General features: G+C 42.7%; 1 protein-coding gene and 1 long non-coding RNA gene across 3 annotated transcripts in view; one reads left to right on the top strand and one right to left on the bottom strand.

Annotated features, from left to right (window-relative positions):
- Nucleotides 1-21,763, top strand: part of PARD3B (par-3 family cell polarity regulator beta) — a 588,896-nt gene that overhangs the window by 307,364 nt on the left and 259,769 nt on the right. For both annotated transcript variants that reach the window (XM_083400643.1, XM_083400642.1), the window contains one exon: nucleotides 20,929-21,135. In XM_083400643.1, the coding sequence (XP_083256769.1) occupies nucleotides 20,929-21,135 (207 nt within the window). The remainder of the gene's footprint in view (nucleotides 1-20,928; nucleotides 21,136-21,763) is intronic.
- Nucleotides 1-21,763, bottom strand: part of LOC310659675 — a 233,052-nt gene that overhangs the window by 39,298 nt on the left and 171,991 nt on the right. The gene's annotated exons all lie outside the window — the stretch shown is intronic.

The raw sequence follows: 21,763 nt of genomic DNA, 5'->3' as shown, positions 1-21,763 counted from the left end.
AAGAATTATATGTCACGGGTGGGCATCAGGATTTTAGAGATGCAGGGCCAAAAAAAGGTTGGGAACCACTGATCTAGTCTAGAGGGTCGCAGGTCCCCCAGCCCTGCCCTATAGCCTTGAAGAAAGTAAGATTTAGGGTTTTTTGGTGGGGGTTTTTAAGTGCATTCTTCAAATAAACATTGGTGGGAATTTGCTTATGGTTTAATTCTACAGAGAGGTTCATATGTGCAGTTCTGGATGATTCTAATACAGTGGTACCTTGGTTTAAGAACAGCTTACTTTATGAACAACTTGGATTAAGAACGCTGCAAACCCAGAAGTAGGTGTTTTGGTTTGTGAACTTTGCCTTGGAAGCAGAACATGTTCCGCTTCCTGTTGAGTGTGTTCGATTTGTAAATTGAGTCCCTTGCTGCTATGGGAAAGCACGCCTTGGTTTAAGAACAGACTTCTGGAATGGATTAAGTTCCTAAACCAAGGTAAAGTGGTACCTCGGGTTAAGTACTTAATTTGTTCCAGAGGTCTGTTCTTACCCTGAAACTGTTCTTAACCTTTAGCTAATGGGGCTAATTCTGTTCTCATCCTGAAGCAAAGTTCTTAACCCGAGGTACTATTTCTGGGTTAGCGGAGTCTGTAACCTGAAGCGTATGTAACCTGAAGCATATGTAACCCGAGGTACCACTGTAGAAGATTCCACCTAAACATTAGGAAGAACTTCCTGACAGTAAGAGCTGTTCGACAGTGGAGTTTGCTGCCAAGGAGTGTGGTGGAGTCTCCTTCTTTGGAGGTCTTTAAGCAGAGGCTTGACAACCATATGTCAGGAGTGCTTTGATGGTGTTTCCTGCTTGGCAGGGGGTTGGACTCGATGGCCCTTGTGGTCTCTTCCAACTCTATGATTCTATGATTCCATGATTCTAAGTTGAGAAAGCTAGCTTGCTTTCCAAACTGAAGTGTTGGGAAGGGAAGGACCATGGCTCTGTGATAGAGCATCTTATCTTGTGTACAGGAGGTTCAGTCCCTGGGCCAGAGGTCTGACTTGGTATAAGTCAGCTTCTTTGTTCCTATAAACACCTGTGCTGTAAAAATACAGCAATGAAGCAATTACATAGTAAATTATAAGGGAAACTATTCCTCCCCCCTCTATTCCAGCCCACCCACCCAAGAACTAGACATAGTTGAGTTTCTTGTTGATGCAAAAGACTCCTGTAGATTCATACATAATCATTAACACACTAGAGTTGATTTTTCAGCTGCCTGGAAGGGTTATAGATTTTCTGCAGGTCCCTATAAAGCTCCACAGACGGCCACTGGAACTTCTTCCAGCTCTGATTTCCAGTTTTTTCTGGTGCTACTGCCAATGTGCCTCCCAATATCACCATATATATTTTTCTGTTGTCATGGGACCAACGACCCCAAGGGGTTTAAAAATGATTATTTTCAGAAAAAGCAAGCACAGGTTCTGAAGATGCTGGGAACTGTGCCAAATGCTAGATTCTTTGCTTACACAGCATCATTACAAAGATGTGGACTTAAAACAGCCATCTCTGGATGGGAAGCTGCTGAATCGAATTCTTTAGTAGGCAGCGTACAAATATCAACACATGCTTCCTCTTGAATTTTATCTGCTGTCTTGTAATCGTTCTGATCATTTTCAGTAAAAGTGTTTGCGGCTAGCGTTCAGTGTTCTTAACATCGCTGAAAACTTCTTGGTTTGCTTAACTTAGTTTGGATCCAGGATGAGTGGTTTTGTCTCTGTATAAATCCGATGAGAGATGAACCTCATTAGCAAAGAGAATTCAGCCCTTCTTTTGCCTTCTTCCTCAAAATCTGCTTGCTGTGTCATCTGAGTGTGTGTGTAGAAGGGATGGTCGTACGCAGTGCTGGATTTACGTATAAAGTAAACAAGTTATAGCTTAGGGCCCCACTCTTTTGGGGGACCCCAAAAAATTTAAAAGAAAAAACCTGGATGTACATTTCCAAAATATAAGATAAAAAAAACAAATAAAATAAAACCTACATACAGCAACAGTGTTTTGTGTTGTGTAGGCTCCTATGGTGTAAGTAATGGGCCCCGCCTGCTAGCCTGCTCCCTCAAATATCACTGGTTTGCTCATTTCTATATATAGCAGAAGGGCGCGGGTGGTGCTGTGGTCTAAACCACAGAGCCTAGGGCTTGCCGATCGGAAGGTCGGCAGTTTGAATCCCTGCGACGGGGTGAGCTCCCGTTGCTCGGTCCCTGCTCCTGCCAACCTAGCAGTTCGAAAGCATGTCAAGTGCAAGTAGATAAATAGGTACCGCTCCGGCGGGAAGGTAAACAGTGTTTCCATGCATTGCTCTGGTTCGCCAGAAGCGGCTTAGTCATGCTGGCCACATGACCTGGAAGCTGTCTGCGGACAAACGCCAGCTCCCTCGGCCCATAGAGTGAGATGAGTGTGCAACCCCAGAGTCATCCACAACTGGACCTAATGGTCAGGGGTACCTTTACATTTACCTTTATATATAGGGTGCCTACATTCTGCATGGACTGGTTGCATGGCACTGTGTGCAAATGGCTTTAGATACCTATTAGGTCCATAAATTACCATATAGCATATATTCAACACAAAAAACAGCAACAATTTGTTGTTGACAAAGGACAGCTGGACATATATAGGGCCCCATTACCTTCAGTAGCTTAAGGCCTCATCAAACCTAAATCTGGCCTTGGTCTTATGTAGTAACCCTTATTCTCAGTTTTAGATGGGTGAAAATAGTCTAGCAGTTGATGTGATTAGGATGACTCCAGAAGATCTGACCTACCACACAATTTCAAGTTATGAGACTGAACTAAGGGAAGTGTTTGGATGGCTCCCAAAAACTGTTCTTTATTGTCAGGGAACTGCCATTGGAGCGGGAGGCAGTGAGGGGGCTCCCGGACGATGGTGGAGAGGGCCCTAGTAGGAGGAGGGATAGCCCATCCGCTGGGGAAGGTAATCAGCGTAACACCAGTGGAGAAGGGGAGGAGATAGAGGAATCGGAGAGGTGGCTCCAGGACTCTTCGCAGGAGACCAGCGGAGAGGGCACAAGTGCTCCTTTGCCCACACCCACCTTGCACAGAAAGCTTTCGCGCAGGCAACAGGGGAGGAGACTGGGCATCAAACAGCTTTTATGTTGGAAGCGGTTTAAGAAACGCCCACTGACGGATTCTGCCAGCGACTGAGGCAGCCACGGAACAGAGGCTGTCCTGTCAGAAAGGGTTCAACCATGCAAGCTAGCCATGAGTAAAGGCAACTTACGCACAAGCAATCCCTAGAACCATTACATTTATGAATCAGGCATGGGTGTATTAAGTTATTTTAATGAACTCTACTGAGTCTTGGGTGTATTTGTAACATACTCATGCACAGGTAAATCTCTTGACAACGTTAAAGACTCGGCTCTGACATCTAGTTTAATTGTCCCTTGGCTGTCAAATATTAGTGTCTCACCTGGTGACAGACGGTGGGAACTCAGGCTATGCAAACTCTCCGAATGATAAAGAGCAAGGAAAATAAACACAGGTATTTTATGTTCTCTTAATTCAGGTCCAAGTGGATTTGGATGAAGTGTTTATTTAGTTTGCCGGCTTCCTCAGATGCGCTGCCATATTGATTTCTTTTATTACTGGAAGCTGTATAACCTGACCTCTCCCAGATCCAGTATTTTGAAAGCCGTAAATTTTAACTTTACTTGTGAGCAACGCTGTGAAAGCCTTTTTATTAGTGGAGTCTTGCCTAGTTCTATGTTCTCGTGTCGCCCACGGCAACAATATTTAGAGCTTCTTAAATTAGAGTAAATGTTGGGCAGCTGCAGGAAGAAGTCTAATAAAGTGAGCTCGTAAACATCTCAAGTGTGCAATTGGACGGCACACATCTCAATCGGACTGAGAGTCGGCAGGTGTACAAAATATTTCCCCCTAATTTGATTTGGCTAGTTCTGCTTTGTGCTTCTAGCCTTAACAGTTCCGACTGAGTGGCAGAATTGTGTTGGGTGTTTTGTTTTGTTTTAAGTGCAGCTTCAGACATGAAAATTGAATCCTCACGTAACCTCACCTCTTCCCCATCCCCCTTTACATTAATTTTCCACATTGTGATAATATTTTTTAATAATTCCTCCAGATAGAGCCCCAGGCAGTCTTTCTCCCACAGCCATTCATGTGTGGTTTGAAATAAATGTTTAAGACCAATTTTCTGTGAAAATTGGCAGAGCACATTTGAACTTAATCAGTTGTGTGTTAAATAATGGATTTAGGGAGAGCAGATTTCCATAGCCCAGAAAATAGCTCAATAAAACAAAACAAAAAAACAGGAATACTGAAATGGGAAATAATGTTTAAATGGTTGTTCCAGTACTGTACCTAAAAAGTTAATCCTTGCTTAAATTGGTAGTGTCCCAAGTTGCGTGCAAACCTATGTATAAGCCCCCAAGTCAGTCAAAAATATTATTCAAAAGTATCTAAAGTCTGTAAGATTTAATCTGAGTTTTGAGCATCATTGGCATAGTTCAATAGTAGAGAAAGGTGTGACTTGCTTTATGTAACAGGTATTCCCTTGGTCAGTCTAAAATGTAGGAAGTTGGCCTTGTTGTATTTTACTGTCAAAGCAGCCATAATGTGGCTCTAGCCCTGTTTCCTAGTTTGCAGTCAGCAACCATGTCGCCCGGGGGGGCAGGGGGCATTCCCAGCCCACACATGCGTTGGCGGAGCACATATAAACACGCCTCAGTCTGCTCCATCCCAGTTCTGCCCTTTGGGGTGCCATGTTTAGTGATGTATTCAGTCGCTTCCGGGTTTGAAACAGTGTCTTTTGGACGTGTGTTAAAACAGTCGTCGCCTGTACCATTGTAACAGCTGTGATTATCCATTAGATGCGGGTTAGCAAGTTGTCTTTGTTGTTAATCCAGCCTTAAAAATGGCGGCGTTCAGAAGCCAATTGCTGAAACTGTTCAGTCCCCTGTTTGAGACTTCAGAGTTGCATACAATGCTTCGACGAAAAGACTTTGCAGGGAGGCTTGGGCAAGAATTGCTGCTATCTGAAATATCATTAAGGGCCTTTCCACACTTACCATTTATGGTGGAATAGTTGCTGGGTTTGGGGACTTGGCTTGAATTTTTTGGCATGTTGCCACACAATGTCATCATTTAGCTAGTTTTCCAGAATAACATACTCAAATGGACAGAATGGATCCTTGATATTTTCAGTTTTGTGGCATGTATACAAGCATCAAGAAATGGTGTGAGAACGCTCTTCAAGCTTTCACAATTACATAAGCTAACAAGAAATATCTAAAAAGCATTTTTTTTTTTAATAACGTGTGGTAGAGGCTAACTTGTGTGCATATTTAGCAGAAAGCTGAAGAATGTGAACACATTTTAACCTGGCTTCAGTTTGAATGTAGTTACCGTATTTTTTGCTCTATAAGACTCACTTTTCCCTTCCTAAAAAGTAAGGAGAAATGTGTGTGTGGCTTATGGAGTGAATGCAGGCTGCGCAGCTATCCCAGAAGCCAGAACAGCAAGAGGGATTGCTGCTTTCACTGTGCAGCGATCCCTTTGCTGTTCTGGCTTCTGAGATTCAGAATATTTTTTTTCTTGTTTTCCTCCTCCAAAAACTAAGTGCGTCTTGTGGTCTGGTGCGTCTTATAGAGCAAAAAATATGGTATTTTCTTGCACTTTTAACACAGTTACAGTTTGGATGTCATTAGCAATTGTTTGGTGACAGACAATTATAACTGTTGAGATATTTCAAGAATCATCATCATCATCATCTACCAATAATTAGTGGGAGAACATGGCTGCCATCAGTACATTTTCTCCTCTGGGTTCACAGCTGAGTAGAGAGAAGTTTTCCTGGCCTTTCACGGTCACAAGTAATCGCTATTCATGAATGAAATTAGGATTGTGATAGAAACTGTAATGTAGCCATTATATGTAGGCAGGTGGTAGAAACAATTTAAATATTAGTAAATCTCAGATCTGTAATGAGAGGTTTTAATCAAAGAACTTATCAAGTTCCCCATTTTGATTCTTGTGATTTATTTATTTTATCGCAGGCATAAGATTACCCAGACACCTTTTATTTCTGTTTCCAATTTAGGACCCTTTGCTTACGGCAAAAGACTAACTAAAAGATAATCGTTATCGCTAATTTCTGAGCATAAGAGGTTTAGCATATTTCTTTGCTTTTATCAAGCCCCTCATAATTCTCTCCATGTTTTCTAAATGAGCCAGTGCTGAAAAGGCCACAACATTAGGAGTGCTTCTGATAGCTATTCAGCTGAAGAGCGCAAATTAAACAGTATGATGAATATTGAAATCCCCTCCGTTGAAGATAACTTTTAGTATCTCTGTAGAGATCGTGCCTGAAAATGTATATGAGTAATTGACGGGGTGGAACAGAAAAGGAGGAGGCACAGTCTTGAAAAGATTTTATAAAAGATTATGTTCATTTCTAAAATATAGCTAATATTGCATCAAAGTGTGAGTATTCTACTGGTTTCTTCCTATGATTGGGGAGAGCATAACAACTTGGGTGAAGGAATTGAGGGGATACTCATCAAATTAGCAGATGACACCAAACTGGCAGGAGTAGCTAATGCCATAGAAGATAGAATTGGGATTCAAGATAACCTTTAACAAATTGGAGAACTGGGCCAGAAATCACAAAATGGATTTCAAGTTTAATCTAGTTCCCTTCAGCTTCATGCTGTTTTGAGAAAGTGTGTTCTCCATCATGGAGAGCATGTGTTGCGGTGGGGGCAACCAAGACATCCCTCTGTTGCTGGGTGGGTTAGTATAGATGGCCACAAATCCGATTAGGTACCCCTCAGTCGTTGGGGAGAATTTGGTGTAGCAATTTTGTGAGTGACTGTTGAGGGGCTATTTATTCCCTGTGCGTAGCGTTGAGCTTCCTCTTTTCGCTGTGTGCATCGGATCACCCACCCTCCCTCCCTATATTTAGGGTTGTTCGCATTGACCTTGCTATGCCTGTCATGGGGTCGTCTGCTTTTGGGCCAGGGGCCTGCTAGGAATTTTGCCATTTGGCTGATTGGCTGGTGCCATTTGGTTTTTGCCTACTGCGTAGCAAATCGTCACAACTTGTAAGGTTGCGGTTAGGCATTGGTTCAAATTTGGTTGGTGGAGGGGCATGGATTGGCTGTGCCTGCCCCTCCAATGCTGCTGCTGCAAGGGTATTCTGTTAAAGGAATCCAGGGGCTCGCCATGCTCTTGTCTGAACCCCTGTCAAGGGACTTGGGCCACGCAAGAGCCCCTGGGAGCATTTGGGCAGAGGTGAGAGCCTGGCGCCCAGCTCTACGCTCTCCCCAAAAATGTTTTCCCTTACTGATTTTTGCAGGCTTGCAGATGTCAGTTCCATTCCTACCCCTAGGCGGGATCAGATAGTCGCGAACCAATGCCTAAGCAACCACTCACATGCTGTAATCAATAAAGTTGTGGCCAAAATTTATGCCAAAAACCTTAAACAAAAATTCTGTGTGAATTGTGTCTTTATTTGAGGGTGGCTGTGGGGTCCTCTACACACAAGTAAAAAAAAGAAAATAGGCTACCTCTGACTGCAAAGCTGCTTTATATATGAAGGACACAGGCATGTGGCTAACTAAATACGTAGGTGCTCTGATCATGTCTAGTTTGGCAAACACACTACTTTAAATATATATATATATGAAACCAGTGTATTAATCCAACTTTCTCTCTTTCTTCTGAAATGGCTGTAATCTCATTATATCCCTTTAACATTTAGATAGTTGAATCACCTGTCTTATACAAATTTTGTTCCTCTGAACGGTCTCCCAGAAGCACCTTTTCCTTGCTGGAGTACACAAAGAAATTACCATATAAGATAAATTAAAATGTCAGTATTTGAAGCACTTGCTAATTTTCTGGCTCTGTTTAGTTTCTCAGTCATTAACCCCACCACTTCAGCTTCCCTCTGGCCTTATGTTTCAGATAGCATTATCTGCCCTTCTGATTTTCTGGTCCCGTCTCCTGTAGGCTGGGCAGTTGGGAGACGCAGCTCTGCCTGATTTCTGCTGGAATCCAAGGCTGTGGCTATGGGACTAGCAAGACCCTCTTGGGGTGATAATGCTGCGAAGCCCTCCATCGTAGGCTCAGGTAGTACAGATGTGTAAATAATCAAGGAAGTGGGTTGGGGGAGCAGTTAGCAGCCAACAGCAATTCAACTGATTGCAGTTTCTGGGAGCTTGTAACCAGGAGCTTATGACAAGAACTTGCAAACAGAGGCATTTCCAAGGGCATTTTGAGAGGGAGTTCTGCTTCTCATTGTACGTAGGACCGAGAGACATTGGGTTTTTTTTTTTAAATAAAATTTTATTAGATATTTTATAATTATAAAAAGAAAAACAATGAAGAAAAACAATACATGAGTTCCACAAACAATACATCAACAATAAAAAAGAGAAAAAAAACAATACAACAATACAACATAAAAAAAACAAAAACACACATCCAAATTTTATATCTAAATCTTTCATTAGCTTATTTCCTCGACTTCCTCGCACCTCCCTTTTTTGTATTCTAGTTCAAATTATCTGGTTCAACAAATCCTTTCCCTCCTCTTCAATTTTTATTCTATAATTTATCCTAACAAAATTTAACTTTAAATTTTCCACTTTAACACATTAACACTTAATATTCATATAATTCTTAATAACCCTTCTGCTAAAACCATATATCTTCATTCCAATATACTTCTAACATTCATTAATTTTGCAATATTTCTGTAAATATACTTTAAATTTTTTTCCAATCTTCCTATATCGACTCTTCTCCCTGGTCTCGGATTCTGCCAGTAATTTCCGCCATTTCCATGTAGTCCATCAGTTTCATCTGCCATTAATGGACCGAGAGACATTGAAGGCGAGGGAGCCACTACAGTGACCTGTGACACCTATGCTATGTTCATCTTCCAGGAAGGGCGAGGAGTAGCATCATATGTAAAGGATGTGTACACTTGTGAAGAGATCCATGACCTGGAACATGGAAGGCAGATGGGCAGTTTATGGGTAAAAATTGTAGAGAGGGAATGGAAAGGAGGGGGGATAAAACTTTTTCTTTTTTTACTATGATAATACCTAACAACCCCCCCCCCCCGCCCCGAAGAACCGTTTACATTATTTACAGCAAGTGAGATGGGAAAATATAAACTGTGTGGAAATAATAATACTATATAACTAAAGCTTTTGATTTTTGAGAAGATAAAAGACTCTCCAAATATTGATATTAGAAAGAAGTAAGATCTCGTTAGCCGCTGGAGAGACACCAAAAAATTTGGGACTGATTCTGAGAAGGGCGATGTGACGCATTCTTTAATTGGGATCCACCATTACGGGATAAGAACGAGTTGCAGAGATAAACAGTCTTGGGGGAGATGAGCTCTTAATTTGTTATTATATCTGTACTTCAAGTCCGATTTGGCAAATCTCCCCTAGAAAGACTAATGTTTGATGCAACCTGTCTGAGAAAATTCATGAGCAAAGGCCCAGATTTTATTTCATCGGAACTGAGTGAAGATGGCGTCTGCCACCAGAGAAGGACTTTTGGATTGATTTGGCATAGACACCAGCCCGTGAGGACATTCTGCAAACAACAGACTTACCAGCTGGAAGGAAAAAAAAGGAGAGTCATACAAATTTCACACAGAAGCACATTATTGTTTATTTCAACTCGCCTGTGGAAACAACTCAGAGGCCACGAAAGAGGAAGGATAACACCAGGAAGATTTAAAGAAGGAACTATTGGAAACTCAAGGCAGTAGAAACATAAGATGATTGGAACTCCACTGAACTTGAAGCATGGAAAGCCCCTACAAAAATTTATAATTTGGCAGAATATTTGGACAGTATGATATGTATTTGTATAATTTGGAATACTTAATGTGATTTGATTGGATTGTTAAAATGGAAAATTTAATAAAAATTATTTTTAAAAAAACTGTAGAGAGGGAAACACACATGACCTTGCCAACAGCCATGAGTGTCTGTTGTAGACTTCCAAGCCACGCTGAGGAAAGGTGCTGGAACAGATAATTCAACAGTTGGTCTACAAGCACTTTCTGTGATTACTAAGGCCCAGCATGAGTTTTTCAAAAACAAATCATGCCAGACGAATCTCATTTCTTTTTTTGGATAGAGTTACAAGCTTGGTGGATCAGAGGAATTCCGTGGACATAGTGTACCTTGATTTCAGTAAGGCTTTTGACAAAGTCCCTCATCATATTATTGCAGAGAACCTGGTAAAATGTGGATGAGATAACTGGATTTGTAGCTGGTTAGCTGACTGAACCCAAAGAGTACTCCTTAATAGTTCCTTGTCATTCTGGAAAAAAGTGACAAGTGAGATGTTGCAGGGTTCTGTCCTGGGCTGGCTGTTGTTCAACATCTTCATAAATGACTTGGGCGAAGGAATTGAGGGATCATCAACTTTGCAGATGACACCAAACTGGGAGGGGTAGCTAATGATGTAGAAGACAGAATCTGAATTCAAGGATGACCTTAACAGATTGGAGAACTGGGCCCAAACTAAAAAAATAAATGGATTTCAATAGGAAAAAATGTGAGGTTCTGCACTTAGGCAGGAAGAACCAGCCTCACAAATAATACATGAGGAATACCTAGATTGCCAGTAGTATATACCGTATTTTTCGCTCCATAAGATGCACTTTTCCCCTCCTAAAAAGTAAGGGGAAATGTGTGTGCATCTTATGGAGCGAATGCAGGGGGGAGGCAGGCAGGAAAAGCCCCCAAGAGCCGCACACAAGCTCTGCGCAGCTCTTGCGGGCTTTTCCCCAGGAGGGAGAAGGGACTGACACGGCCCTCCTCATAGAAAAGCCCGCAGGAGCTGTGCACTCCTTAAAGGGTTTGCGGCTCCTGTGGGCTTTTGCAGGAGGTGGGGGTATTGCTGTCCGGGAGAGGCTATGCACGGCTATGGCTTCCTTAGCTGCGCGCAGCCTCTCCCAGCTAGAGAAGTTGCGCGTGGCTATGGCAGAAGCCAAGACAGCGAGCAGGATGCATCCCGCTCGCTGTCTTGGCTTCTTTGCTCTTTGGGGCTGGGGGGGGGGGACCCGGGCTTCCCCCGGCAGCCCCAGAAGCACTGGGAGAAGCAGACAGGCTGCGTAATAAGATTTTCTTTCTTGATTTCCCCCTCTAAAAACTAGGCGCGCCTTATGGTCCGGTGCGCCTTATGAAGAGAAAAATACGGTATGTGAAAAGGATCTAGCAGTCATAGTAGACCACTAGTTTAACATTAGCAACAGGGAGATGCAGCAGCAAAACAAGCTTATTCAATTCTAGGCTGCATGAACAGAAGTATAGTGTCCTGATCAAGAAAAGGAATAGTATTACTCCATTCCACCTTGGTCAGACTGTCGTGTCCAGTTCTGGGCACCACAATTTAATAAGGATGTTGACAAGCTGGAACATGTGCAGAGGAGGAAAAGAGGAAGGAGAAGAATCTGCTGATAGCTATTAGATAGAGGAATACTCAACCTTCCAACACAAATCTAAAATACAGTGGTACCTCGGGTTAAGAACTTAATTCGTTCTGGAGGTCTGTTCTTAACCTGAAACTGTTCTTAACCTGAAGCACCACTTTAGCTAATGGGGCCTCCTGCTGCTGCTGCGCAGCCAGAGCACGATTTCTGTTCTCATCCTGAAGCAAAGTTCTTAACCCGAGGTGATATTTCTGGGTTAGTGAGTCTGTAACCTGAAGCGTATGTAACCTTAAGTGTATGTAACCCGAGGTACAACTGTAAGTAATAATTCCAGGTTCCCATAATGTTTTTTCTTCTCTCTCTTCAATTCACTGTATGTAATTATGCAAGTGTACAAATGGCATCCATGTGCGGAACCGCTCTCAGCATGCTATTGGGACATAAAATTTAAAAGAATCAGTAAAACAACTGCAGTGGTACCTCAGATTACAGACGCTTCAAGTTACAGACGCTTCAGGTTACAGACTCTGCTAACCCAGAAATAGTACCTTGGGTTAAGAACTTTGCCTCAGGATGAGAAAAAAAATCGTGCTCTGGTGGTGCGCCGGCAGTGGGAGGCCCCATTAGCTAAAGTGGTACCTCAGGTTAAGTTTCAGGTTAAGAACAGACCTCCAGAACAAATTCAGTTCTTAACCCGAGGTACCACTGTATAGACCAGAAAAGGAGGGACTATGGAAGAAGAGTCTGGGAGGTCACAACTGCATCTATCTGTGGTTTCTAAATAGCTAGTGTCATTTGTGATTTTGAACCCAGGTGACATCACCTCAAAGTCACATTTTGGTCTGCCATCTTGATTCAAGATGGCACCTGGCATCCAAATGTTGACAAAGTCCACCACACACACACACACACATCACAAGCTCTCGTCCTGAGTTTGGTGATGACAACTTCAGAGGCCGCTGAACCTATGCCAAAAAATGGGCAAAGCCACAGGTAAGTTATATTTTGCTCCACCAGCTTGATTAAAAATGGCTCCTGGTGTCTAAATGGCAACAGATTCTGCCACTTCTACCTCAGGAACCCTCATGCCAAGTTTGGCAACAATATCTTTAGGCATTCAGAGACATAGAAAACAAAGGACAAACCATTTTTCAAAATATATAGCAGCTATATACTTACGCAGTAATACAGTATGGTTGTTTCAGGGCATTACTCAGATTTTCTTTTCCTTTGAATTTTTTTCCTTTTGATTTGCTTACACAAGTAATAGCCGGTCAACACATTTAAGTGATGCTCAGGGCCTCAGTATTTTAATTTCTATTCCAAAATAGCTTCACATTTGAAGGTTTAATTTAGGAAATTTCCAGTGTTGCTAACAACAACAAAAAGTCAGTTTAAATGATGATCTAGCCTGAGGAAAAGGGCAACTAAATGTTCAACTATTAATCTACCAAAGAGAATCCTCAGTGAGATTTAAAAATAAAATAAAATAAATGAGGATAGTTATTTTTAAATGGCAGAACTGAAGGAAGTGACAGGGGGAATTTCGGTTTCATTTCAAGTGCTTAGAACGTATAGTTAATCTTTGCCACTTCACTCCGTATTTTGACAGGATCCCTATAAAATGCTGTTAGGCCATAAACTGAACTTAGTGCTTCAACTTGTTCTCTAATTTTAGGTGCATTAACAGGAGCTTAAATGATCTAATGAAGTGCCTGACTGAGTTTACCTGTATCTGTGATCTTTCCTCTCCTTTGAAAATGTACGAAGACAGGGTGCTCTGAAATGTCAAAAACAGGACGCAGATCCTAATTGCTAAAATTAATTCCACACTTTTAGGCGAAACCGAACACTTCTAAACTAATGAAAATATGCTGCAAACGTGTGGTTTTCTGACATCAAACCGAAATTACTTTAAGCTTCAAATAACAATAGCAATAACAAGCACGTTCATGGGGTTATATTCATCTAAGTGCTACTCAGAGTAGACCCAGAGAAATTAATGAATCTCGGTTAATCATGTCTATTGACTTCCATATTCCATATGTCTATTGAGCTGGACCATAAAGAAGGCTGATCGCCGAAGAATTGATGCTTTTGGATTATGGTGCTGGAGGAGACTCTTGAGAGTCCCATGGACTGCAAGAAGATCAAACCTCTCCATTCTGAAGGAAATCAGCCCTGAGTGCTCACTGGAAGGACAGATCGTGAAGCTGAGGCTCCAATACTTTGGCCATCTCATGAGAAGAGAAGACTCCCTGGAAAAGACCCTGATGTTGGGAAAGATGGAGGGCACAAGGAGAAGGGGACAACAGAGGACGAGATGGTTGGACAGTGTTCTCGAAGCTACAAACATGAGTCTGACCAAACTGCGGGAGGCAGTGGAAGACAGGAGTGCCTGGTGTGCTCTGATCCATGGGGTCATGAAGAGTCGGACACGACTAAATGACTGAACAGCAACAACAAATTGACTTCCATGGGCCTACTCTTACTAGGACGAGCATTTAACACCACCCAGGGTGTTTTTCAAGTTCAGAAATCTTTGCCGGTGTTTGTGAGAAAGAGGCGTTTTCAGTTTGTGGGTTTTGTATCTCTAGATTCAACATATAGAATGTGGTGGCTGGAAAACATGTGGAGTGTTTTGTGGCTGTGTCAATCAAGTGGTCCTTCTACATTTTTGCGGCAATTACGTTGAGTTGTTCCATCCTATTTGTAACCTGTCTGAGCTAGCTGTGAAATCCAAGGATGTGTCAGACAGAATTGATAAACCAGGGATACCTGATCACAGCCATCTGCCCATATTAGTGTGCCGAGAATGATAAATTCAATAAATAAATAATTATCCTTGAGTTGCATTTTCAAAGGCAAAAATTACATTTATTTCATAGGAATATAAAATGTCTCCCCAGTGTCACTGTGAACACATGGCAACCATCTATATGCCATATTTTAATGCCACATGTCTTTGTTCTGCCTTCACATGTTCAAACTTGACTTGATAGATGTAGAAGATATTTCATATTTGCTCTACATTCGTCTTAATTTAACCCATTCCGTAGTGCCAAAGCATTTGCAATAAACACCACCAACCAGATTGATCAGGGAAAGATCCAGTCTTGCTTCATGTACTGTAATGGTTGCTTTATTTATTTATTTTCCTAAATTTATATCCCACTGTTCATCCTTGGAACTCAAGCCAGCATACATGTGAGTCCCAGCTGTTCACCCACCCATACTCAGACAAGCCTCAGGCCTGCTTAGCTTCACCAAGGTGGGAGCTACATGTGCCTTCAGATGAGGCCATGTTGTTGTTGTTTAGTCGTGTCTGACTCTTCGTGACCCCATGGACCAGAGCACGCCAGGCACTCCTGTCTTCCACTGCCTCCCGCAGTTTGGTCAAACTCATGCTGGGAGCTTCGAGAACACTGTCCAACCATCTCTTTCTCTGTCATCCTTCTCCTTGTGCCTTCCATCTTTCCCAACATTAGGGTTTTTTCCAGGGAGTCTTCTCTTCTCATGAGGTGGCCAAAGTGTTGGAGCCTTAGCTTCAGGATCTGTCCTTCCAGTGAGCACTCAGGGCTGATTTCGTTCAGAATGGAGAGGTTTGATCTTCTTGCAGTGCATGCGACTCTCAAGAGTCTCCTCCAGCACCATAATTCAAAAGCTCGAATTCTTCGGCGATCAGCCTTCTTTATGGTCCAGCTCTCACTTCCATGCATCACTACTGGGAGATGAGACTATACTTCACCCCAAAGCCCAAAAGTGATACTCTACCTGGAGTTGGGAATAGCATGATGTGCTTTTTAAACATTTATCAGCATCTTTAAGCTGGTAGTAAAAACATGGTCTCAGCTGGGTCCTCCTAGACGTACACAATGAAACAACATGTCTTTGGTTAAATACCTGACTCTGAATACATCTCAGGTTGCTTCCGATGAGATAGCTTGGAGTGGATCCGAGAAGGTTTCTGGAACATAGAGGTGGGACAGGCCATCTTAATTCTCAATCTTGCCACCAGCCCCTGTGGACTCTGAGGCATGGTTTTTCAAAGCAGAGCAGATCAAGTGATAATCTGGGGTGCATTGCTTCAGGCTGCAAGTGGGAGCTCACGTCACTGAATGCCCCTCCGTACAAAGAATAAGGTGAAATAAAAATTTCCACGCAGAAATGTAGCTTCTCTAGCTTAGCAGTGATGTGGTCCAGGCAGGACTCTGGTGAAGAAGTTGAGAGCTCCGTGTCAGCACAATGGACAGGACCACCCCCAAACGCAGAGGGGCTGGCTTACCAGTTTGAAGAAGTATGTAAAGAATACCCACTGGGCTCTACAGATAAGATCATTAAGCCTAAAATTATAAAACTGATGCCAATGTTCTACATTAGCGTTTCCCAAACTGGGGTCTCCAGCTGTTTCTGGACTAAAACTCCCATCATCCCTTGCTAGCAGGACCTGTAAGGGGAAGAATTCATTTCTCCTTCCTCTATTTCTCACGAGGTCTCGTCATCTTTAGCACACACAGCCACAGATGTTGTGTACATGAGTAGTGTTTTCAGTGGTATTTCATTATCGTCTTATCAATCATGCTAGTTTACTTTTGCCCAGATAATAATAATGTTACATTCTGGAAAAAGACATTGCACATGCTCAGAGACACTTTCCTTATTATCCTTATATATCTCAAAAAATCTCTCTCAAGGATGAGCATGAACACTGAAAGCAGATCTTGAGGCTCAGTCCCAGCTCAGATTAAGCCTGCAAGAGAATCTTATATTTTGAGCTCTGCAGTGATTTTCCTGTCGAAAGCTAGCAATCAAAGCTGTTTTCTCGCCGAAAAGCAGCCTGGCTTTTTCCTCTGCTGATCAGAAAAGCTTTTACTTTATCTGTTTCTTCTTTGGTGATTATGCCCCTCTTTTCTGCTGTTCCTTCCAAGCCTCAAATGTGCCCTGCTCTACTTCTCACTGATGCTTATGCCTTGAATAATTTTAAGCACCTTTCTGTTGCAAGCAAGGCAGCGCTCAAAATCCATTTCAGCAGTTGCTAATTTGGCAATAATGGTAGTCTCCACAATGGCAATTAATGAACAAAGGAAGCTTGCACTTTGTGACCTAGCAACCAGGTTCCCCTTTAAACTGGTTCCTCTCTTTCTCCCTCCCTCCCTCCCTCCCTCCCTCTCTCCCTCTTGTACACCATTGTACACTAGATGTCATATTCCCCAGAGAACAGCAATGCTAAATTGCTTTGTGTGTTGCTGATCTTTCCTCATTTGGTGGCTATGCTTACCCAACCCTCCCTTTCCTGGTTCAGTTAATCACTTTTATTTTAGATAATCTACATTTCCCCCCCAGTATTGCTTGATACAGGTTTGATTCACACAAGCAGCCCTTCGAAGCTAAACTCTGTACCTGTTGTGGATCCTGCCATTTTATTAATCACCATTTGTATCATTATCATTTCTTTCATATATAACACTATAACACAAATTATTTGTTTGTTTTAAATGACAGAGTGGGGTAGAGGACTTTTCCCCAGCCATTCCTCCTCCTCCTCCTCCTCCTCCTCCTCCTCCTCCTCCTTCTTCTTATTCTTCTTCGCATTTCACCACTTTCATTTCATTTGCTAACAGGATTTATATATACATTGTTGTTGTTGTTGTTTAGTCACTTAGTCGTGTCCGACTCTCTGTGAACCCATGGACCAGAGCATGCCAGCCACTCCTGTCTTCCACTGCCTCCTGCAGTTTGGTCAAACTCATGTTTGTAGCTTCGAGAACACTGTCCAACCATCTCGTCCTCTGTCGTCCCCTTCTCCTTGTGCCCTCCATCTTCCCCAGCATCAGGGTCTTTCCCAGGGAGTCTTCTCTTCTCATGAGGTGGCCCAAGTATTGGAGCCTCAGCTTCAGGATCTGTCCTTCCAGTGAGCACTCAGGGCTGATTTCCTCCAGAATGGATAGGTTTGATCTTCTTGCAGTCCATGGGACTCTCAAGAGTCTCCTCCAACACCATGATTCAAAAGCATCAATTCTTTGGCGATCAGCCTTCTTTATGGTCCAACTCTCACTTCCATAAATCACTACTGGGAAAACCATAGCTTTAATTATACGGACCTTTGTTGACAAGGTGATGTCTCTGCTTTTTAAGATGCTGTCTAGGTTTGTCATGTCTTTTCTCCCAAGGTAAGCAGGCGTCTTTTAATTTTGAGACTGCTGTCACCATCTGCATTGATCATGGAGTCCAAGAAGGTAAAATCACTCGCTGCCTCCATTTCTTCCCCTTCTGTTTGCCAGGAGGTGATGGGCCCAGTGGCCATAATCTTCATTTTTTTTGATGTTGAGCTTCAGACCATATTTTGCGCTCTCCTCTTTCACCCTCATTAAAAGGTTCTTTAATTCCCCCTCACTTTCTGCCATCAAGGTTGTGTCCTCTGCATATCTGAGGTTGTTGATATTTCTTCCAGCAATCTTAATTCTGGCTTGGGAATTAAATGTATATAAACATATATATATATACATATATCACACACACATATATATAAACAGATATAAAAACGTGTAGCTGAAAACTGGTTTAGCACTAATTAAAGGGTTAATTTAAAAATGCAAATATTGTGCTAAAATAGTGACCACTACAAGTGGTTATAGTAAGTGTGTTTTGTTCACCTGCCCCATACTGTCTCTGCCCAGGTCAAATCCCTGCCCTTGAAGAAGGGTGGAAAAGTAGTTCTAAAGGTATCTATACCTATGCAAGTTTCGCTACTGTTCATTCCTATTCTTCAGAAAATAGTAGGAATTTCTGTGGCCTGAGAATATGACAATAATTCTGAAGTTGTCTGGATAAGCAATCAAAGTTATCCACTTTGTGTGAAAGTGTTCCTGGCAAATCACCACTCATGAACAACCAGTACAGAAGCAAGAAATTCCTACGAAATGGGTTCCTGCTGTAGTTGCAATGTGGGCTATGGAGCTCTTGTGCAAAAGGAAGGGACTGGTAGGGAAGAAAGAATGCCTACTGCTCCTCTTTATTAATTTATTTTTTAAAAACGCTGTCTCATGAAGTGCGATGAAATGCGTATTAATCAGTATCTTGCTAGAAATATTTATGTTTAATTCATGGAGACCATGCTGATAATTTGATAGCATAGCACCATGTTTGGCAGGCATAGCTTAGAGCTGAGTTATTAAAAACTTTGCAAGGATTCACAGGTTTGCTAATTTTCATCCATATGCTAAAAAGGAAACATTACTCTTGAGAAATAATTATACATTCCCAGAATTCTTTTTTTTTTTTTTTTTGTTAGCAGCCAGTACAGAGGTACAGACAAAAGAACATTTGTTTCAAGTCTTGATCTGAAGGTTAGAAGGTGGTTTTTGTTCCCATTGTAGCATTGGCAGTGGCGTAGCGTGGGTTGTCAGTGCCCGGGGCCACATGGAGAGTGGGAAACGGACTGAGTATGCATATGCATTCAGCTGCCTAACAGTGTCCGCGTCACCCAGGTGATTGCAGCCGCAGAGATAAGAAAAGTTGTTCCGTTGTCTGGAGAAGTCACTTTCTGGTTTGCATGGAGAAGCCGTTATCATCGGAGCCCAGTGGTGGAAGCATGCAGCTGTACTGAGACAACATTGAGCGTTGAAATTTTGCACCCCTAACAATTTTGCACCAGGGGAAACCGCCCCTGTGCCCCACATCCCACGCCACTGAGTGCTGGGCTGGGTAGAGAGGTTAAACTCCTAAGCATGAAAATGGATGCAGTGGGAATGAAAATTGCCTCTGTGTGCTTCTTTTGGGGGTCCACCACTACCACAAATTGGGGCACGGCTGGCAGGGCTTTGTGGGCTATCAGCTCCCCACCCGTGCTTTCACTGTCAGCTTCAGCTGGCTTAAGGAACTTGACCCACCTTGGCAAAGAGCCATTGGACTTAAACCATGATGGGGCTCAATAATAAACTGCTTTAAAGGCACCTTTTGAGAATTCCCCATCACTTTGCTCATATACTGTTACCTTCCCTGAGTTAATGTTGTGCAGACCTGCTCCGTAGCTTCTCTTGGGAGCCAGTGTGGTGTAGTGGTTAAGAGCGGTAGACTCCTAATCTGGGGAACCGGGTTCGCGTCTCCGCTCCTCCACATGCAGCTGCTGGGTGACCTTGGGCCAGTCACACTTCTCTGAAGTCTCTCAGCCCCACTCACCTCACAGAGTGTTTGTTGTGGGGGAGGAAGGGAAAGGAGAATGTTAGCCGCTTTGAGACTCCTTAAAGGGAGTGAAAGGCGGGATATCAAATCCAAACTCCTCTTCTTCTTCTTCTTCTTCTTCTTCTTCTTCTTCTTCTTCTTACATAGGTCTTTTCATCTGGCAACTTGTGCTGTGATTCCATCCAGTCTATTTAATCTTCTCTCTCTCTCTCCCACTCTTCTGGGGGGCTCTACTCTTGAGAGACACGGCAGTTCCCTCAGTGGCTCAAACAAGCCAAGACTTAAGCTTCTGGATATGGGAATGCCAAGTTGCTTGATGACTGATGTGCCTCTGTGCCGAAAATGGAGGGTGTAACTTATCTAACAGAAAGCAATTAATGCGAACTTTTTCTTAAAGGGAAAGGCTGAGCAGTAAAAGGGGATTTGCTAACAAATCTCAGTGTAATGGGCTGATGGAGTTAGGATTTCTGTGCTTATAACAGGAGAGTGACTTCCTTTGCAAAATTCATTCATCTTAGCAAAATAGCTTCTTTTATCCCCTACTCTTTTGGATTGATTCTCTGGAGGGCTCAGAATACTAGTACTGTGTTTGAGTTACATACGTTTTTGTTTTTGGTTTTTTTACAAACCTAATGTATTCGATTTAAAAGCCCTGGTTAGTTTAGAAAACAAGAAGTGACTTCCAGTTGTCCAGCTGGAGAATCTAAGATTTAAAAAGTGTACCAAGTACCAAATAGTGTACCAAGATGATGGGAGGTTTTGCTTCTGCACATGAGTTTGGCAAACCGCTCTGAGCTGAAGCATTCCTTCCTCACCCACCCTAGAATGTTCAGTTCATATTGAGTTCATGAAACATCGTACCCTGACCTGTTCTTAATGCATGGTTGACCACATCTATGAATGCGATGGTTATGCCCTTTTAAGTTTTGCTATATCAATCAAGGAGGTTTTCATACATGTCCAATTCTGTGTTGTTGTATCAATCACTAGTAATAGTTTAACAAGGAGGTTTTCATACCTCTCCAATTCTGTGTTCCCTTTCCCAACCTTTAATCTATTGATGATTAATGCCTATATGCAACCCTTGCATATGATTTGTGTTAACCAATCAGCAACAAGCACATATGTGGCAATGCTGTAATATTCAATAAAAGGGACTCTCCGAGACATGCTTGGCAGATGCCTCCCATATGACACTTGTCACTCGTCTGTCGTTTATTTCAACCCAACACCAAGTAGTCAAATATTTCTCGCTCTCTTTTTTCAGCGTCTTCTGGAAAGGATATTGGTCCCACCCTGGGTTTAAAGAAGTCAAGCTCCCTAGAGAGTCTTCAGACTGCTGTTGCTGAAGTGAAAAAGAACGAGCTTCCTTTCTATAGGCCCAGGCCTCACATGGTTCGTGGCAGAGGATGCAATGAGAGTTTTCGAGCTGCTATTGACAAATCTTATGACGGACCTGAAGATATGGCAGAAGGTATTTTTTACTTCTATTTTCTGCTTCAGAAAGTTTCCATTTCAGTGCACAAGAGCGTCTGTTTCCTCCCAACTTGAGCTGAAATTCTTAAGAGCTTTGAACGAAGACCTAAATCCAGTGTACGTTCTTGTGGGTCCTGACTAAGCTGACCAGATCGTGGAAAAGATAATTTAGGTCGGTGGTTTCCAACCTGTGGTTTCCAACTCCTGGGGAGACACAGAATCACCCCAAGGGGTCTGCAACAAGTATTGCTCCTCCAGCCAGCACTTGATTTCCTCTACTGCTCACCAGCAACAGGATTTCATCTCATTTCCTCAGAGTGAACTATGGCATAGGCTAAAGCAGAGGCAGAACATGGACCAGAATGTGCGCATGAGAGGGAGGAACTTGCTACTGACTTGCAGCCAATCAGCAGTCACCAAGAGCTATTCAAATGCTGTGACTTGGCCAGCGCTGGTGGATGGTTCCTTGCCGTTCCTGCCTCTATGTGGAGTTGGGGAGGGGGGCAATTCCTCAGCAAAGGCCATCATATCATGCTATTGGTATGGGAAGACAGTGGTCTGGTGAAGATGCAGGCCAGGACACCCCCTTCTGGCGCCTTTCCTGGGAAGAAGGTCCGCAGGGAGGT

Source organism: Podarcis tiliguerta (assembly GCF_965153285.1).
Source record: "Podarcis tiliguerta genome assembly, chromosome: 1".
Taxonomy (NCBI): domain Eukaryota; kingdom Metazoa; phylum Chordata; class Lepidosauria; order Squamata; family Lacertidae; genus Podarcis; species Podarcis tiliguerta.
Note: the sequence above shows the minus strand (reverse complement) of the source record. Positions and strands in the feature narration are given on the sequence as shown.